Consider the following 17765-nt stretch of genomic DNA (forward strand, 5'->3'; position numbering starts at 1 on the left):
CACGAGCCAAAAATGCATGCACACTGCACAACATACTTGTCTATAACAGCGAGTTCAGCTTCAACTGCTGTAGGCTTGTTAGACCCTAGAATGCCACAGTAGTTTTCTTCAAATCCCACTTGGGCAAGGCAGGATAAAGCTGAAGGCATGAAAGCTGTGTTATAGACAAGCATGTTGCCCTCTGCACTAACACACACATATATCTAGGACACTGAGAAAAGCATAGGGGTGGTAGTGCGACTGCTTTCCGAATATTTGTATATACCTATTACCTGTGATCGGTCAGTCCCCGCATTTCACTGATACCGCTTGCATGTTTTTCAAGGTACGATAGCAGTTCAAACCTGACCTTTGATATCACGAGACTGTACGGTCAGGACATTTCAGCACACGCATCCCTATGCAGTTCTTGCCTGAAAATGTGTGGCCTACCACTTTTTCCCAGCGTTACACCTGCTGCCCATCATCTGACAGCTGAAGGTGGGTGCCCACAGCTGTCAGATAGGGGTGGGGGGGGGTCAAGCAGCACCCCTGTGGAGAACAGCCCGCACCTTGTTGTGCTTGCGCAGGCAGTCAGCGGAGCAGAGGGGCTTGCAGGGCCCGAAGGAGGAGTAGAAGCCCGTGGCCACAGCGTGCTCCTTCTGGCACTGGGCGCAAGTGTCGCGCTCGGTGGCCGGCTTCTTGGGCGCCAGCTTCTGCATGCTCCGGAAGGCCTTGAAGCAGTCGTCCGAGCACAGGAACTGCGTCTTGCCCTGGTACAGCACCTGGTACCGGAGGCCCTTCGCCTGCCAACCACGAGACGGGGAGGGAGGGAGAGGCACTCGTTCTGCCTGCCATTCAGCACCACGCACAGGGCCACGATGCAAAAGCCTTGGCTGTGCAACACACAAATGCAACACAGGTGCCCAGCAGCCAATTTCAAAAGCAGCCGCGAGAGGCTCCAGCCCGCTCCCACCTGTCGCCGCTGCGATTGCGGCACGTTCACGACTGAAATTTGCCCTTTGTATGCGTTAGAAATACATAGTTATGTGGAGCAGTCACTTTGTTCGCAAGTGTGTGTTCAAAGGTGACAGTAACGATATGCTGTTGCCGTCGCCGACATTTGTAACAGCAGCCAAGAAGCGCGCAGAATCGAGTCCCCAGATAGCTCTTGTTGGCGCTCGAGCATTCTACAAAGACACAGCTGCTTTTGAAGTGCCCTAAACGTACTATTTACAGACTATTGCTGCAACTACTATTGCTATTACATACTATTGCTTACAGACGTCACCATAACAGCTTTCTAGGGCACGGAAAGGCAAAAAGAAGCGAGCGAGAACCAAAACACTGCATGAGCCCCTATCAGCCACGCAGCGCTCCTCCCGTAAGCGGCTCGGAGAAGCAGCAGCAGACGGCGCAGCAATCGCAAAGCTCGAGGCGTATATGGTGTACCAGTGCATGTAGGCTCACGAAAGTTTTTTTCACAGGGACTGGTAGAAAATAGATGTTCACTTCTTTCACACAACACCCCTATGGACCAACATTGCCTCGCCCCATCAACTTTTTCATTACAGCGAGAAATACTGATTTTCAAGGGTCTAAAAAAACCTTGTCTTTTTTTTTAAGCATTGGTTGGGCACATATTGTAGCAACATACAATGCAGATGATTTAATGCCTGTTCCAACAACACCAGTTTTGGAATTTTTTTTATATGAAATGGTTACAGAAAAAATTACTATTAAAAATCTTTTTTTTTTTTTTGACAATGTCAACCTCCATTTCAAAGTGCGTAATTTTCCGTGGTTCTCTGGAAGAAATTTGCCAATTTGACATTATCAGGTGCACCAATTTGTCCTCAAGTGACTTTGTCAATGACTAACTTTGCATTTACGGCCAGCACAATATTTGGGACAAGCACGCAATGTGGAGAGGTGTACATGGATTTGAAAATGAAACTCAGTGGTGGGTGCTTCTTGACGTTTATCATCACTTATCTGTCAGAACTTTCACTTGCGTTTTATTATCATCTTCTGACTCACTATGGTAGCGCTGCTTGGAGGAATGCGGTACGATGCACAAGAATAGTGCCCAGCAAGCTTTTACTGAAGAGCTGTAGCGCGGCGAAAGAAGTTCAGCACTACGAGCCTCGTACATTGCAGCGCACCTAGCAGTTTCAAAAACAAACAATATCGAGCCCCTTGGAGAATTTGTCAGAATAGACAGTTCTACTAAGAAGCAATGCTAGACTTCCGAGAGACCCCTGCGTGGAAACGAAACTGGCCGGCGAACAGCTAGCAGTGTTCAAGGCTAACTGGAAGTGCTCTCTAGTCTCAACTGATATCCAATGACTGGGTGTTATCTTTTAACTTGCATCTGAAGTTCGCATCGCAGAAATCGAGCCAGGGTAAGGTAATATCACAAGCGGAATGCTCTTTTCAAGGATCAGTACCAGGCGATGAAGGCGCCATGGCAGATCAGCTCGAAGTTGAGTAACTGTGTAGTAGGACCAAACATGAATTTTGTGATGCAGAAACAAAACTGAAACTGTTGTAAACTGTTTGTGAATGGTCCTTCTGTAAACTGAACTACAACACGACCTAGAACAATGTGCACAAAGGCAATAAAACTGCCTAAAATCATAAAAAAATTTTGCAAACAGGCACTGCTCGATATTTTCAGCCATATCAGTGACTACTACTGTCAGAGTGCAAACCTGATGATTAAATATCTCCTTCTGATTCGCCTTTGGTGCACTAATAACAAAAATCAAACACTGATGCAGCAGAGTAATGACAAGCACCACGCCTTCTCCCTTGGTAGCAGTGGCGTGCAACAACCACGCCCCATTTCCACACTTAATGATGCAAATGCGTGTCAAAAATCATGTTTTTGTTGCAAAAATGAGAACAAAATAGATTTTTAAACGGCATTTTCAGGGCTAACCTCAAACAGCTTTGCTTGTTTATACCCCTGCTACACTGGCGTCCAAATGCCATTCAAAACGAATGTCGTTTGACTCAAATGAGGGGCTTCGAGTGCCATTCAGAATCCACCATGTTCCACTACAATTTCGATGACATTTGAAAGCTTTAACAACTGCTCGCCGTGTTGTGTGGTGCTGCTGCTGTTGAGTTCTGTTTTTACACAATAATGCAACAAACAAATTTGGCAGCAGTCTTTGGCAGTAAAATGATACATTATAAATCACGTAAGCTTTGACACTGTTTTTGCTTAATTCTGCACCGCAATCGAGGTTTTTTTTGTGCTGTCTGCCACACTGGTTTGTCGCTTGCTCGCAATGGTGCTGAGAGTATGAAATTATTACATCTTGATATCATGATTTACGTGAATGAGAAACAAGCTAAGTCCCACATGTCCTATTAAGTATGCTAGTAATGCATTTGTTTATGCTGACTTGGAACACTAGGCGCGAGAGTGCTAGATATGGCGTTCAAGAGCCCCAAATGTCCCTCAGGGTGCTCATTTGGCTCAAATGTCGTTTGAGCCGAATTGCATTTCAAAACCAAGTGGAGTAGCAGAACTTCCCATTTGAGTCAAATGACATTTCGTTCAAATGACATTTGGACGCTAGTGTAGCAGGGGCATGCACCTTGAACACGTTGAACACCATGAAAAGGGGCTCCCAAGTTATTGTTCAAATTGAACGATGTTGAATAGGCACGGTAAGAAAAGAGTTAACCACATGTTTACTGGTCCAGTCAACTTTCTAATGACCTTGTCCACAATCAGTGAAAAGGAATAACCCATCTCCTTACAATCCCCACTAGTCCCCTTCAGCGATACAATCTCAACATACTGAAGGGAAAGCCAAGGAAGTCAACACGCAGTAATGCTCTTCTCACGGACAGCTATGGGTCCTCCTGTCCGAGGGAGATGCCCCAACTGCACACAGATTGTTAATGGGCCCGTAAACGGATGCAAAACTGATACGCACTGCAGAGCAGACTGCACACGTGTTGCCAGACTTCTTGGAACAGCTGGATTCTCGCGCTGGGCTCGCCGGCTTCGGATCTGAATCGCAAGTACCTAGAATGATGCCGTCATACCACTCATGAAAAGTCGCACACAAACACTGGCACAAACACTGCAAAGATGAAAACCGCATGCCATGGTCCTTAGCACCTAGTAATAACAAAGGCGCAGTCCAAAGTTTCAAAAGTTATGGCACTCGTCACACAAGGTTGCAAAGCACTGCATCTCTTCCCAAAGTGTCCCAACTTCAAAGCAGCTGATTAAGGAATATACACTTGGCTCCTGTGCCAGACATTTCTCGCATTTATCGCCAAGCTCCCACATGGAAACATTTTCAGCACGGTCACAGAAAAAGTGGCTTCACAGCTTTCAGCACGGACGGCAGAGGCCCAAGTAGAGTAGCTCTTCCACTGCATCAACTACAACAGTGCACAGCACCCAATGCATAGCAGCTGAGAGATGGACAGCTGTGCTGCAGCATCCCACCTGATTGGAACAAACTGTCTTCCAGAGCACTTGTGCGTGGCACACATGAGCCAACAAAAGAACAGAGGGTGCGAAAAATCCCGTACTGCTCATGGATTCATCCCAACAGTCAGAAGTGTAGCCTTGCTGTTAAAACTACTCACAGAAGCCCACGAAAGAAGCAGACAAGAGAAACGTAGGTAGCCCTGACCCTTGGCATCTTGTGCTGGCTTCTCTTCTTTTGCTTCAGGTGTACTGTCGTTAGCACTCGGTTCCTGCAACATACAAAAATCAGATGCGACAAGAGAAAAGTACTAACATTTCTGACAGGACTAAAGGTATGTCAAAGAAATGTCTAAACTACCTCCACTAAAACTGTTTAAAATGGTCTACATTACCCATGAATTAGTGATTTTTAATCAAGAAAATGAAATAACGCGAGTCCAATCTTTCCCTGTACCTCCAAAAATCATATGCCAACCACATTTATAAAGGATTACTGTTCTATCGTGAAAGCGTCCAGGGCACTAATTAGGGGGCAGACAAGCCGCCAGCGGCAGCCCTGATTGCGAGTGAAAAACCCTTTAGCGCCACCTTGCAGCACCCACTGAAACCGCCTGGTTCCTAATGCTCTGCCCCAACACAAGGCGTGCGAGCAGGAGTGGAAAGTTTTCACCGCTTGCGGGTGCCGCTAGGGTACCCCCTATGGCGTCAGCACCAGGGTGTAATGCGCCATTGCGCTCGCTCGCTCCTGATACACGTGAGATCCTCAAGGACATTCCGTGGCGCCACCTTTGAGGGAAGCACTCGCCGAATTCTGGGCATGTTGTCGTCTGCTAGAACACATTCTCTCTGCTTCTGCAACCGCGAGTTTTGTGTTGTGCCCACCATGTGCTCTCCCCCTCATGGTTTGATTAAAATTACACAAGAAAGTGGTTTGCTCAGCTAATGGTGCAGGCAAGAAAACAGAGCGTGCCACTTTCCTGAGACACGTCTGGCCAAAAAAAAAAACGACTCGCGTGCCATCTAAGCCAACCGTCTCTGAGAAGCAAACAGTTTGTGAAAAAATTTGAATCAAGAAATACAGATCGCGGAGGTTTCAGAATGAGCATGACTGTGCTAAGACTGAAGACTTGCTAAGAATACAGGAAGGAGTATTTACTGCCAGAGCCATGTCCAGTTATCAGGACAATAACAGAAAGAACATGCAAACCCACGCAGAAGGGAAAAATGCAGGGAAGGAAGTGAAATGGGAATAACTATGAATACTAGAAATACACAGTTAAGACCTAATTGGTTTGGCTGTGTGGTAACAAAACTAAGGCCAAGCTTCGTCTTCTGTAACAAAACAAAAAATGAATCTGTCCTATGGAGGGTATCAAGAAAAGGGAGAGCACAGGGTGAAATGCTTAATCCATGAGGAGGAATTCTTTAGCATTAACGAAAGAGTGGGAATCAAGCTAAACAAGTGATGCAGGATACAGATAGTACAAGCCTGTGCACCAACAGCTAGCTACAATGACGAGGCCACAGACAGTTCCTACAAGGACGTCAAACCGGCAATGAAGAAGAGAACAACACAGTTCACGATTTTGATCACAGACTTCAACGCAAAAGTGGGTTCATGCAAATGGGAGAATGGTCAGTGAAAACATTGGAATAGGCAGTCGCCTCGGAACAGGCAGCCGAGGAGATACACTCGTGGGATTTGTAGAGACAAGTAATTCGAGAATTATGAACGCATTCTTCTACAAACAAAAGAATAGGAAATGAACATGGAAAGGTCCCAATGATAAAACGAAAAAAATTGACTTCATCTTCTGTGACAACACAGGTATTGTGCAGGACATGGAGGTGCTAAGCAACATTTGGAGCAGCGATCATAGAATGGTTAGGTGCGAAGTAAGTCTGAATTTCAAAAGAGAAAGAACGAGACTTGTGAAAAGTAAGAAATCCGACACAGTCAGTCAGAGCCAGGGTGCAGGATTTTAGAACAACCCTTCACAACAAATTTGCGCTTTTAAACAAAAAAGTTGAGGATTCTGTAGACGTGCTAAATGACAACCTAACAATGGCAATCGTAGAATCGGCAGCCGCTGTGGGACAAGTAGCCTGTAAAAACAAACTGGAAAGCTAACTCAGAAAATGAAGGAACTAATTGTGAAACGTAAAAACATGAAACTGTCAAGTACAGTGGATCAAAATGAATTAGCCGAGCTGTCGACATTGGTTAACAGTAGTAAAATGAATGACATTTGTGCGTACAACATGGTAGTGATCGAAGAAACACTGAAAATTGGAGGAAGCTTAAGAGCAACTACGAAGAAGCTAGCTATAGACAAAGACCGAATGTACACACTCCAAGATGAACAGGGCAACATTACAAACAACAATAACGCGACAATAAAAGTAGCAGAACGATTTTACACCAGGCTATACGGCTGCGACATATAGCCTGGTGTAGCCTGGTGTAACTACTAAGCATACAGGCTTAACTCGCACAGTCCCACTAATAACCAAAGATCAAGTTGAAAAGGCTCTCAGGGGCATGAAAAAAGGAAAAGCTGCAGGTGACGACGGCATAACCGTGGATCTTTTTAAGGAGGGAGGAGATACTGCACTAAAAAAGTTTGCCACAGTATTTTCAGAATGTTTGAAGACTAAAAAGCCTATAGCCTGAAGAAATGCCGCAATAAATATGATGCACAAGAAGGGGGACACCAAAGACCTCAAGAACTACAGACCCATCAGCCTACTCTCAGTTGTATACAAGCTGTTCAACAAAGTAGTAGTTAACAGAATAAGTAACAGCCTAGATTCTCATAAACCCAGAGAGCAGGCAAGGTTTAGAAAAGGATACTCAACAATGGATTACATCCACGTCGTCAATCAAGTGACCAAAAAATCCGCAGAGTACAATAAACCCCCTTACATGGCATTTATAGACTATGAAAAAGCGTTTGATTCTGTGAGCACCACAGCAGTGCTGGAAGCATTATGTGACCAGGGGATAGAGGAGACCTACATAAGACTCCTAGACAGCATACATAAAATATGTACGAGCAGGGCAATCCTTCACAAGCAAAGCGACAAATTCCCAGTACAGGGTGATACCATCTCACCAAAACTGTCCACAGTTTGTTTTGAAGGGGTATTCAGGAAGCTTGACTGGGAATCACGAAATTGTGGATAAAGTGAGCCATTTCAGGTTTGCAGATGACGTAGTCTTGCAAAGCAAGTCCGCAGAACACCTGCAAAAAATGCTTGAGGAACTAAAAAGCACGGCTGTGGGGCTAATCTTGAAAGCAAACTTAAATCGGCTCAGCAGGCCATGGCCAGGAGAATGATAGGAGTAACGTTAAAGGGGTCCTGAAATACCTTCCGCCGATGCATGGATGTACATGTACCCAAATAAAGCAATGTATTTGCAATATCCTCCCGCAAGAATTATGTTAAAGCGATGAGTATTAGCTGAGAAATCGTAAATCAAAAACCGCGCATTATCGTCGCTCCGCGTTTCCTCCTCCTTTCGACTTACTCTCCGCTGTTGACGGCGCGCCAGCCTTGCCTCCCATGATGCTGCGCTCCGCAGCGGTGACGTACTTCCGCTATTGGGCTGCTCAGACTGTCGTCTGCTACGGGCAAGCTTTGTTGACACCATGAGTTCCGCACTCCGCTCAAGGCTGAAAAAGCGAACGAAAAACCTGGCCGCATGTATGCGGCGGCCTGGCCTTGCCCTTTCGCGGTGTACGTTGCTGGCGGCACATGACTTTTTATCGGCGGCGAACTCGCAGCCGCACGGGGAGGGTTGTGCGCTTGTTCCCTTGATGCACCGCGCACTGTTTATCCGAAAAGCGCCGTATCAGATGTGGCCCCGCTGGTGCCGGCTCTTATTTTGCGGCGGTGGTAATTCCTGCCGGCGGCATGTGAAAAAGTCATATTAAACCGACACAGAACCCGCGCACAAAACGCTTCAATCATGTGACCAGTTCAGCTTGGGGCGACGCGTGGTGGAGAGCGGCAACGTTGGCAAAACATGCTCCGTCGCGGCTCTGAGCTTTCTAGCGCTGAAGCGTGCGCCATTTCTTTGACAATCTCAAACATCGGTAGCCTTGGCAACAAGGCACAAACCGCTCCAGAAGTCAGTTACGGTTGCGTGATCCCGGTTCAGCTTGGGGCCCCACTTCGCGACATGTGGGCACTGCAGGCGTACCACTCACTCCCATTGGGAAGTGCGAGATGCGTTTGGCATTACAGGAGGCGATGGTGTGTGTGTTGTGGACGCCTTTGTTTCGCGATGAAATGCGACGTTGTGCTTCTGCGGGTGGATAGTGCTTCCCATGGTCTGGAATTATCTTTCTCGAGCGACGTACGACTCAACCTCGCATGGGGTATGTGCAGTGTGCGTGGCTAAAAGCCATCGGCTTGTGCGCCAGAGTTAAGTGACTTGCTGTTCGTCCCCGCAAACCGCGCGCGAGGTGAGTACCGAAGTTACGACTGGCAGGAGGCAACCCATCCTCTGTCAATCGTGGTTCAGACTTTCAACGCATATTGTGACGTTGTGTTCGTTAGAAATGCATCTCTGGATTGTTTTGAAGTTTAATAAAATGTATGTGTCAAACGCGGGCATTCGGCTGAGGGCGTTCTCTGCAATTGCACGAAAGAAGTGCCACGGGGCTTCAACGCTTTCTTTATGGAACGTACTTAGGTAACAGAATATCGATGTCGTGTTATGGCCGTGTTGCATTCAATACACACGGTTAGGCGTTTGTTTTACACTTGTTTCGTTTGTCGTAAAATGCCCAAGCACTCCGGCACTCCGCTAGCAGATCAGCCGGCGAGCCGACGCTGAGCAGACGACTCATCTCTTTGCCGGAAGTGCGTGAAAAAGCCGCCCAATAGCAGGATGTCTAGCTCATGACGAACATCTGGGAATCGATGATGTAGACATGTGAAGATGGCGGCATCCAAAAACACGAAGGTGAGGGTGAGAAAAAAACGACAAACTTTGCAACAAAAGTGTGAGCTTTCCGCTGCGCGTAAAAGAGTAATACTTGGCACAGAGGACGTTGACGACCCATTCTAATGGTTGCGCTAGTTCATTTAGTGTGCTCGAAATGCCTTTCAGGGCCCCTTTAAGGGGGAGAAAACGAGATTCCTGGATCAGAGAACAAAGTAGAGTAGAAGATATCCTAGTTCAGGTAAAGAGAAAGAGATGGACTTGGGATGGCCACGTAGTAAGGCTAAATAACAACCGGTGGACTACCAGGGTGTCAGTGTGGATACCGAGGGATGGGCCCAGAAGAAGGGAAGGCCAATTACTCGACAGAGGGACGAAATAAAGAATTTCAGAGGCAAAGCATGGACTCAAGTGTCACGGGGCAGGAGTGGTTGTAGGTCCATGGGAGAGGCCTTCGCTTTGCAGTGGACCTAGTAGGCTGCTGTTGATGATGTCTTTCGTAACCCACTGATCCCCATCCCAGCCACGAAAGATGTTCCTTAACAGCAGAGCTGTCTAAGCCCTTAGTTCTGCCGCGGAGCTTTACCAGAAAACTCAGCCAGGCCAAGCACATATGAACGTGCACCTGGTGAGGAGCGCCCGGCGTCTTCCAAGCTTGCCTGGGCTTGCACCAAGAGGAGCGCCCAATGTTGGCCAGGTCAACCTTCGAGAACAGTCGGCCCAGCGCTCAAGGCGTGGTCTCTCGCGTGCTGTCCTCCTCACTGGTTCATGTGCGTTTGCGCCTGACGTGAGGAGCACAGACGCGGAGTTCACGAAGCCGTTTGCCGCAGGTTCTAGCGCGTGCTAACATGCTCCGCTTTGGGAGAGATGTGAAAGCCTGCGCACAAAGCGATCCGGGCCTGCCAGTCATGGAGAACTTTCAGCGGCGAGTTTGGAGGTCCACGCGAGGTGCAACAGCAGGGTCTCCCGCAAACGGAGAGGGGCCGCCAGCGCTGCTGTTTCTCCAGCCTGGCACCACTGGTGCAAGCCATGCCAATGTTTAACCAAGGAAGAGCTACAGTGACGCCATGGGCAGCAGTGACGTCATGTGCGCCAGCACTAAAAACACAGCTACCAGCGTGTTGGCTGCATTCGAGTGACACAATCAGACGGAACTGGAGGCCCACGTACAGCCGATGAATTTTTCAAATAGTATTGCGGGAGCGTCGACCGGCAGGTGGGTCGGCGCCTTATCAGGAGAAAAAATGGTGAAACGAGCGAGAATAGATCTACATGAGCAGAATGAAGCTGCCAGTGCAATCGTCGTCTGCTGGCTGTTCCCACAAGTGCAACACAACCCCTTTCCGCTTGTAATCAGCCGCATATCTTCATTACCGTGAACAAAGTGCACGAGAAATTGCTGTCGCCACACAGCAATGAAGATAGACGGTTAATTACGAGAGGAAAGGGGTTGTGTTGCGATTGTGGAAACAGTGTAGCAGACGAGTGTTGCACCCATAGAATTTCGTACGAATATATACTAGAGAGAAATCTGGCGCTGCAATCGTGGGCTGTTGTGAGCACCGCCATTGCAGCTAGCGACATTCCTCACCTACTTGGCTTGGCTAGCTACGAGGCTTATTTTTGTCTCGAAGCCAAAATTAATTAAAAAAATGGGCAACAACTTTTTCTTGTTCATCTTGCATGAAGCCTTAAATAATCCCTGACAAATAAATAATTTGGAGCTTTAATTTTATAATAACAAGACAAATTCGATTAATCATCTGCAGTAACACTGCTGCTTTTCTACAGCCAGAAGCAACTTTCCAGCCTGTTCGTGAGCCATGCCAAGAACAAGTGAACATGCCTGCCTGGTGGTAAATGACAGAACACTCGCTGAAGCGCAGATCGCCCAGACAGTGGCGCCAGATTTCCCTCTAGTGCACATTACTATGGAACTCTAGGTTGCACTGGCGGTACGGTTCTGCGCATGCGAACTGTGCGATCTATTCTCACTCGTTTCGCCCCGTTCTACTGTGATAAGGCACTGACCCACACGCCAGCCGACATTCCGGCGATATTAAAAAGTTCGCCGGCTGTACAATCGCCCAGTGACATTTCTTGGTGGTGGCTTAGGTCAGTCGCCATCAAATGGTCAAACAAGATTCTATGATGTCACAGAGATCCCCCGAAAATGGCTAGGGAGTCGCCATGGCTTCATATGTTTTCCTTAATATGTATCAATTATTTTTTAGAGTCTGAAATAAAATTGGTGTGTTAGCGGCATTTTTATTGGCTCAAAGCAGTCGTTTCAATACCCCGAACCAGTATTTAAAGGTTTGAAAGCAATAATTGGCTGGAGCTTTTGAAACCTAAATTAATCCCGCTATTCAGAAGTCTTGAGAAAACAGCAGATGCATTACAAGCTAAACTATTGCAGTGCCATTGCATTTCACAGTGTCTGCGCAATTGAACTTTACTTTCACCAGCTTCCTGCACATGTGGGCTCCTGTTTAGGCACAATTTGTGCAAGACAAAAAACCCCTTGCACTCAGAGCTAAACTATGTTCTGCGGACTTTTGACACAGCAGATGTCATGAAAATTGCAAAAAACATGGGTGCCAAAAAAACAGCACTTTCAAACATTACAGTCCACAAACATCTAACAAATTAATAAAGCAGGCATGTGCAAATATTTTAAATTTTGGTAATTAGAAGAACAAGAATATGGATCAAATGAATCTTCTTGTTTTATTCATATTTGATGCATATCAATATTCAATTCCTGTACGACACATTGCTGAATGTTGAAATAAAAATATGCATTTGCTTTTTTTTCTTAATTGCATTTACTGCGGCCATCTGGAAGTCTGTAACTATAAACAACATATCATAATATGAAAAATACGATTACACACAGTATTCTTGCAGGTAAAACTCACACCAATGACTGATAAATTGTACAAGCAAAGTTGGCTTTCAGGTAATATGCAATTTTGCCGTGACGAGCAGCTTCACCATAACGCTTGCTGCGATACATGCACCCTTGAGCCCCCCTCAGTTTTTCCTACTTCATTCCAGCTGACTTACTGCCAAGAGCAAAAAGGAAGTTTTACTGCTGTCTTGGATCTAATGTTACCATACTCATTGCAAGTGCGTTTGCAATTCCAGTCACATGCTGGCATGCGGAAGTGAGATAGCCAAGAAGAATCGGGTGACAAGCGCTGCCCCGTGGCACAAGCAAGCTGGGTTCCAGCGTCTTACAACTGAGCAGCTATCTGCAAGTGATGAGCTCGACAGATGCGCTCTGCCACATGCAACGTATCAGTTTTGGCTGCACTTTTTGTGATTGAAAAGGGGGTGATGTGCTGTTCCTGCCCCAGGGTCAGAAAATTAAAAACTTTGATGACCACTACACACTTTGGCTGAGTAAACATAACGTAACTGCACAATACCCCCTTAGGTGAGGCAAACTACACCTGCTGGTGAACTTTCCTTTGTATAGCTTGTAACAATAAATTCATTCATTTCGATGAAAACTGAAAGGTTGCATAACAAAGTCCATTGTGTTGGGAATATGGGAAGGGGGAAGGATGTATAAGACGCAAGCCTCATGCGCCCCATGAGGCAATAAAGCGGTGTTGTGCGCAGTGGATGACCCCCAAATTCTGCGTGTGAGCATGGAACGCAGCTCTCGAATGCAAACGTGCAAAGAGCAGAAACAAAAAAGAAAAAGAACACAAAACGAGTGCAGCATCTTGTGGCTCTATGAGCATGCATGACTCTGTGGCACCATAACGCACCAAGATAAGCCGCTATACTCGGTTACAACTCAAGAATGGCACCACCTCATGTAGTGTATCACTCCGCCAAAGCGCCGGACCCGTGACGTCAGTGCGCGCGCGTTTTGAAAGGGGTTTGCTATGAATGCGTGATATCGTCTGCCTTGTCTCACGCGGTTTGTTTGATGTCACCGGAGTCGTTTATAAGCATATTAAGTCCAAAAAATCACGGAACGGCTCACGCCATGTTCAAAATATTCCCAGTAACGCCCTACTTGCGCCGCGCGGAGAAACATCCGGCTACGGTGATAAGGCACAGCGGCAACTGCCGATGCCGTTCTTAAGTTGTCACCGAGTATAGCATGTGTGGTGTTCAGTGCTGCCACGGTACAAAATAAAAACTGGTACGAGCCCATTGCCTTTCCACGAGCATCCGCGACTCTAAGGCTTTACAGCAGGCCAAGGGAAGCCATCAGTCTACCTGGTGTTTGTCGGGGCTGTCAGAGTGACTCGCACCATGTCTCAAAATAGGAAAAGCTTCAATGCTCGATACAATACCAGTATCTATGTAGGTTCAGTGCAGTCAACTACACAAGCACACCAACAGGTTCCCCAGCAATTTTCTTTTTTTTTTTTTGTTTTTCTCTATGGGTATAACATGGGGGAGCTGGCTACATGCAGGGGTGGATTATTTGCACAAAAATACAGCATAACAAAATGATAAGCGTGCGATATTCAAGTCTGAAACTGCCCTATTCCAACGCGCCACTACTAGACAGTGCTTACAACTTCCTTCATGTTCCCTTTAGTGCAGTATCTGCTATTATGTGATCTCAGATGAAAACAATGTTCTTTTTCCAGAAACCTTGTCAGCTTGCAACCTGTCACCAGACAAATGAGGCCACACACACGGCAACACAGCAATGAAGTCAGGCATTAAAGGAGCTCAGAAAACGCATCTCTATGCGGTGCCATCACGAGGGAAATACGTACCCCGTCAGCCCTGGGTGGTTCCGCCTTGGTGGTGTTTTGGGCCTCCCCGCCCTTGGCCTGGCCCGACAGCCTCTTGGCAATGGCGTGCATGATGGACAGCTTGGAGACCTTCTTGGATTTCTTCTTGGACTTCCTGCCCGGAGTGGAGGATGGCGTGGACTCCTCGGAATTGGCTTCCTTGTTCTTGACGGGTTCGGAACTCTGGCCTCCGGGAGGAAGCTGGGCATCCTCACCGGTAGCCTCCATGGGTTCGGCCTTCTCCCCGTCCTCATCGGCTATCGAGTCCTGCTGGCTGTCCCCCCCACACTCCGCCACCTCACTGTTCCCCTTGGAACTGTCCTCCACCACACTCGAGGCATCCGCCTCCGACAACGGCTTGTCCAGACACGACCCATCGTCCCCCCCTGCATTCACTAAACTCGTGCCGTTGACGGACTTTGTGGTAACAACGTCGTCGGCCTTAGAGTCCGCATCGGGGCAGCCATTAGTGATACTGCCCGCTTTTGGCGAGTCAGTGGTGCTATCCACATTGTCGGCTGTGGACTCTGCATCATCGTCCGGCTCCTTACTTGGCCCAGCTTTGATACATACGCCAACTTCACCGTTGGGGACTTCAGTAATGCTTGCGTCGGTGTCCATGTTGTCATCTAAAGAAGAAAGAACGCAGCAAGACAAAAATCAGACACTGCAGCAAGTGTGACCGTGATAACTCCGCTTTTAGAGATGGAGTAACCTCGGACTTCACAGACTCTTTCAAATACAACTGTCTTCCAGCAGCCAAAACTTGGTGGCTTAGCACTTCAGTAATTTCAAACACCAAACACATCTTAAAGGAGTACTGACACCAAATTTTGATACCTAAAAAATGATATAATTGGCTTCAGTAGTTTGTACAGATGCCTCACAGAAATTTTTGCAGCGATCCGAGGCCGGAATCACATCTAAAATCGATTTTTATTCTCCAGGCCGCGAGCTTCCACAAATCGGCAGCACTAGCGCAATCGCTTTCGGCGTGACGAAACATTGGCCTGCGTCTCTGGCCGGTTCAGGGTGACGTCATATAGTCGTTTTCAGAATCGGAAACGATATCCTGCGCTGCTGTTGTCGGTGGTATTCGTTTGGGCAGGAGACGTGGGCGTAGCTGTGTGAGCAACGCTTGTAAACGTTGCGTGTTCGACGTCTTTGCTCTTCAGTTCGTTGCCGGCGCATGGTGTTCGGCACTGGTGCCGAAAACTGCGCGATGTCGACGGGCACCGCGGCGACGCGGCGGTGCGCGTCGCCGAGCTCGCCCAAGTTGTGCTATGGCAAGCTCGCGGTATGCGAAGTACTGCTCGTGGAAGCCTGTCCGAGCAAATCGACGACGACGCCAAGATGCATTATTTTCCACGCGACGACATGCAGCGCTAAACGTGGACTGAGTTCGTGCGCGCCTGCGGCCGCAAGAACTGTCGCCCAAGCCAGCGGGCTCGGGGTTGCACGGGTCACCTTGGGTGTTGGGAACTTAGTATCGTGGCGACTATTTGATCGCCATGGTATCTGTACAACTGCGAATGACCATCCCTTACACAACTTTTCACCACACTACCATCCCCTTTTTCGCATATGAAGCTTTATTTTGGCAATAATTTTCGTTCCAGCGACCAAGACATCTGCCGCGGCCTGTTTTGATTCTAGCGCGCAGGTGGCGCCATCTTTCGGCCGCTCGCCGCACCGTGGTGCCAGCAGTGCTGGGTCGGAGCGCCAAACCTCCGCTGCCGGTCAGCGTAGGCCTACCATCGCGGCAAATATCTGAACGCCACTTTTAAATTCAGCGCTGATAACAACTCCTAGCACAATTTTCAACACACTAACATCTACTTTCTCGCATGTGGAGCTTCTTTTTCGTGATCAGATTGATTAGAAGAGTGGCGACAAGCTGTTGCTATCACGGTCTGCGCCGGTTCGAGCCGCAGTGATATTAAAAACGGACGACGGCGAAGACATCGCCGGCCTAATCGCCTGGCCAAATAAAGTTGTTGTGTCTGTCGGGTGGCAGTGACTCATCCGAGTCTGACGATTCAGACGACATGTCGACTGCGCGGGCGAGTCGCAGACCATGTGAAATCGTAGCAGACGATGCGGCAAACGCATGGAGGAAAGAAAAACGTCCCTGACGTCACGGGTGAGACCGTGACGTAAGGCTGGCCCGCTTGCAGGCTTGCCTTCGAACGGCAATTTTCCCGCGCGGCGACCAAATTTGAAATTGGTTGCAATAAACGTGTTATAATTAATTCTGTGTTGGCGGCTGACGGCTTTCGGTTCGATTTTCGTAATTACTGGGCCAATAGGTATTCTTTACAGCATAAAAACTGAAAGCGAGAAATTTCGTGTCAGTACTCCTTTAAATTTTCACTGCCCCACTGCAGTTGCATGTACCTGAAATAAAGCTAATTGATACTTTTCTCGGGGGGCATGTTTGCAAGAAATTGTGGTTAAATTGAAGATGTGGCTAAACTAAATATATGTCATGTGGATATTTAAACCCCAAAAACAGCTTCAAAAAAAAGGACGGAGGGACGACCAAAACCACAGCAAAAGCTCAGCACCTTTCAGAAACTTGCTAACCTAATCCTTCTTTCGCCTTCTTTAACTTCCACAAGGAACATTGACCATTTTTCAGAAGTCTAGAAAAAACATTTTGTTGAAAATTGTTGGTTCAGCATATATTGCAGAGCAATCAATTTTAGATGATTGAATAAATAATACCTTCAATATTAATTTCCAAATCAAAATTTTTCTGGACATTCAAAACTCAGGTGACAGCAAACGAAATTCAAAATATAAATTTTAAACAAACTACTTTAAAATATGTCCTAGAAGATAAATAAGTTGCACAGAACATCTTTTCAGGTACCCACATTTTAACAGTCGTACTATCCGCACCATGTGGTGAACTACTCTACACATGGAGAAGCGTTTTTGGGTGGTCCCCTGACAAAATCTGATAGTTCTCCCTCACTGGTGGCCAAAAATTCTTCTTGTGTAATGTAAAAGCCTCGTTAACAACCCACTTTGCTATTAAACATAGCAGAAGAATCCGCAGACAGGCACGCGAGGACGACAATTTCGCTCGGAGTTGAAAAACGCAACTTGGCTGCAAACACTAGCCGGAGTTTAGTTCCAGTTCATTATGCTTTAGTTGTCAGAAGCCCTGATGGGGGAACTAAAATGCGGCGTGCTGGAATAGGGGCCGTGCTCTTTCACACAGGGGGAGCCGTCATGCAGAAAAGGTTGTTCAGCAACTAAAGTCTCTCAACGTACTGCAGTACACATCAATATTCCGCCCCAAAAATTATAATGAAAATGTGCCAGAACAGACAGGTTTACCTCGAACCACATAAACCTCACAAATTACCAATGCTGCGTGAATACGCTCACACAAACGAAAACAGAGACTGTTGTAATCGATCTGGAAATGGTACTGATACTACCATGTGGAGTCAAAAATAAACTTCCCTAAAAGAGACCTGTCAATATTTTCAGCCAACTGAATTAACTATAACTGTTAAAATGCAACCAAAGCAGAATCAGATCACCACTGAAAGCGTCCATCCGATTCTACAATGGTTCCCTC

At 47.1% G+C, this 17765-nt stretch overlaps 1 protein-coding gene across 5 annotated transcripts in view; it reads right to left on the bottom strand.

The window, feature by feature from the left end:
- The window catches only part of Woc (zinc finger protein without children), a 113637-nt gene that overhangs the window by 91057 nt on the left and 4815 nt on the right, over window positions 1-17765 (bottom strand). For all 5 annotated transcript variants that reach the window (XM_077683926.1, XM_077683924.1, XM_077683925.1 and 2 more), the window contains 4 exons: window positions 14153-14799; window positions 4650-4713; window positions 3936-4027; window positions 552-785 (listed from right to left, as the gene is read on the bottom strand). In XM_077683926.1, coding sequence (XP_077540052.1) covers window positions 552-785; window positions 3936-4027; window positions 4650-4713; window positions 14153-14791 — 1029 coding nt within the window. In that variant the 5' untranslated portion in view covers window positions 14792-14799. Of the gene's footprint in view, window positions 1-551; window positions 786-3935; window positions 4028-4649; window positions 4714-14152; window positions 14800-17765 lie in introns of those variants that run through there.

Source organism: Haemaphysalis longicornis, unplaced genomic scaffold, assembly GCF_048455015.1.
Source record: "Haemaphysalis longicornis isolate Haplotype H1 unplaced genomic scaffold, Haemaphysalis longicornis Haplotype H1 scaffold_9, whole genome shotgun sequence".
In the NCBI taxonomy this organism is placed as follows: Eukaryota; Metazoa; Arthropoda; class Arachnida; order Ixodida; family Ixodidae; genus Haemaphysalis; species Haemaphysalis longicornis.